Below are 672 nucleotides of genomic sequence, written 5' to 3'. Positions count from 1 at the left end.
ACGTCTGGTCCTTTGGCATCCTCTTGACCGAGCTGACCACCAAGGGCAGAGTGCCATACCCAGGTGAGGGCTGGCACCTGCCAGCAGAAGCCCCGTCCCCGTTGCAGTGCCCCAGTACCAGCCACCCAGCTCTCACCCCTTGCACTCCATGGCCCCAGCACAGGCACTGTAGGGCTGGGGGTTGGGGTTGCCTATAAGGCTCATGCCAGCATGATGCCCTCAGTGTCCAGCTCTGATGAATGCCATGTCTGCTGTCCCTGCACACAGGGATGGTGAACCGGGAGGTGTTGGACCAGGTGGAGCGGGGCTACCGCATGCCCTGCCCTCCCGAGTGCCCCGAGTCCCTGCACGACCTCATGTGCCAGTGCGGGCGGAAGGACCCGGAGGAGCGACCCACCTTTGAGTACCTGCAGGCTTTCCTGGAGGACTACTTCACCTCGACAGAGCCCCAGTACCAGCCCGGAGAGAACCTATAGACCCGGAGCTCCTCCTGGCACCAGGGACGCTGGGGGCGCCGAGGGCTGGCCTCCCTGCCGAGGGGCCGGGATTTTGTGGAGCAGCCCTGGAGTGGGATGGGGCATAGTCTCTGGATGAGGCTAGGGGAGGTGCTGGGTTCCCCCGTCGCTCATTAAGACTTCTGGCCCTTGTTTAACGAAGCGGCACCATCCCACT

At 63.7% G+C, this 672-nt stretch overlaps 1 protein-coding gene across 1 annotated transcript in view; it reads left to right on the top strand.

Annotated features, from left to right (window-relative positions):
* The window catches only part of SRC (SRC proto-oncogene, non-receptor tyrosine kinase), a 9,314-nt gene extending 8,838 nt beyond the window's left edge, over positions 1–476 (top strand). The window contains exons 10-11 of the mRNA XM_029085882.1: positions 9–63; positions 268–476. Of these exons, the coding sequence (XP_028941715.1) occupies positions 9–63; positions 268–476 (264 nt within the window). The remainder of the gene's footprint in view (positions 1–8; positions 64–267) is intronic.
* Positions 477–672: the final 196 nt, after the last annotated feature.

The sequence above is a fragment of the Antrostomus carolinensis genome, unplaced genomic scaffold (assembly GCF_000700745.2).
Source record: "Antrostomus carolinensis isolate BGI_N321 unplaced genomic scaffold, ASM70074v2 scaffold11537, whole genome shotgun sequence".
NCBI classification, from domain to species: domain Eukaryota; kingdom Metazoa; phylum Chordata; class Aves; order Caprimulgiformes; family Caprimulgidae; genus Antrostomus; species Antrostomus carolinensis.
The sequence above is the reverse complement of the archived record's forward strand: the minus strand, read 5'-3'. Positions and strand labels throughout refer to the sequence as shown.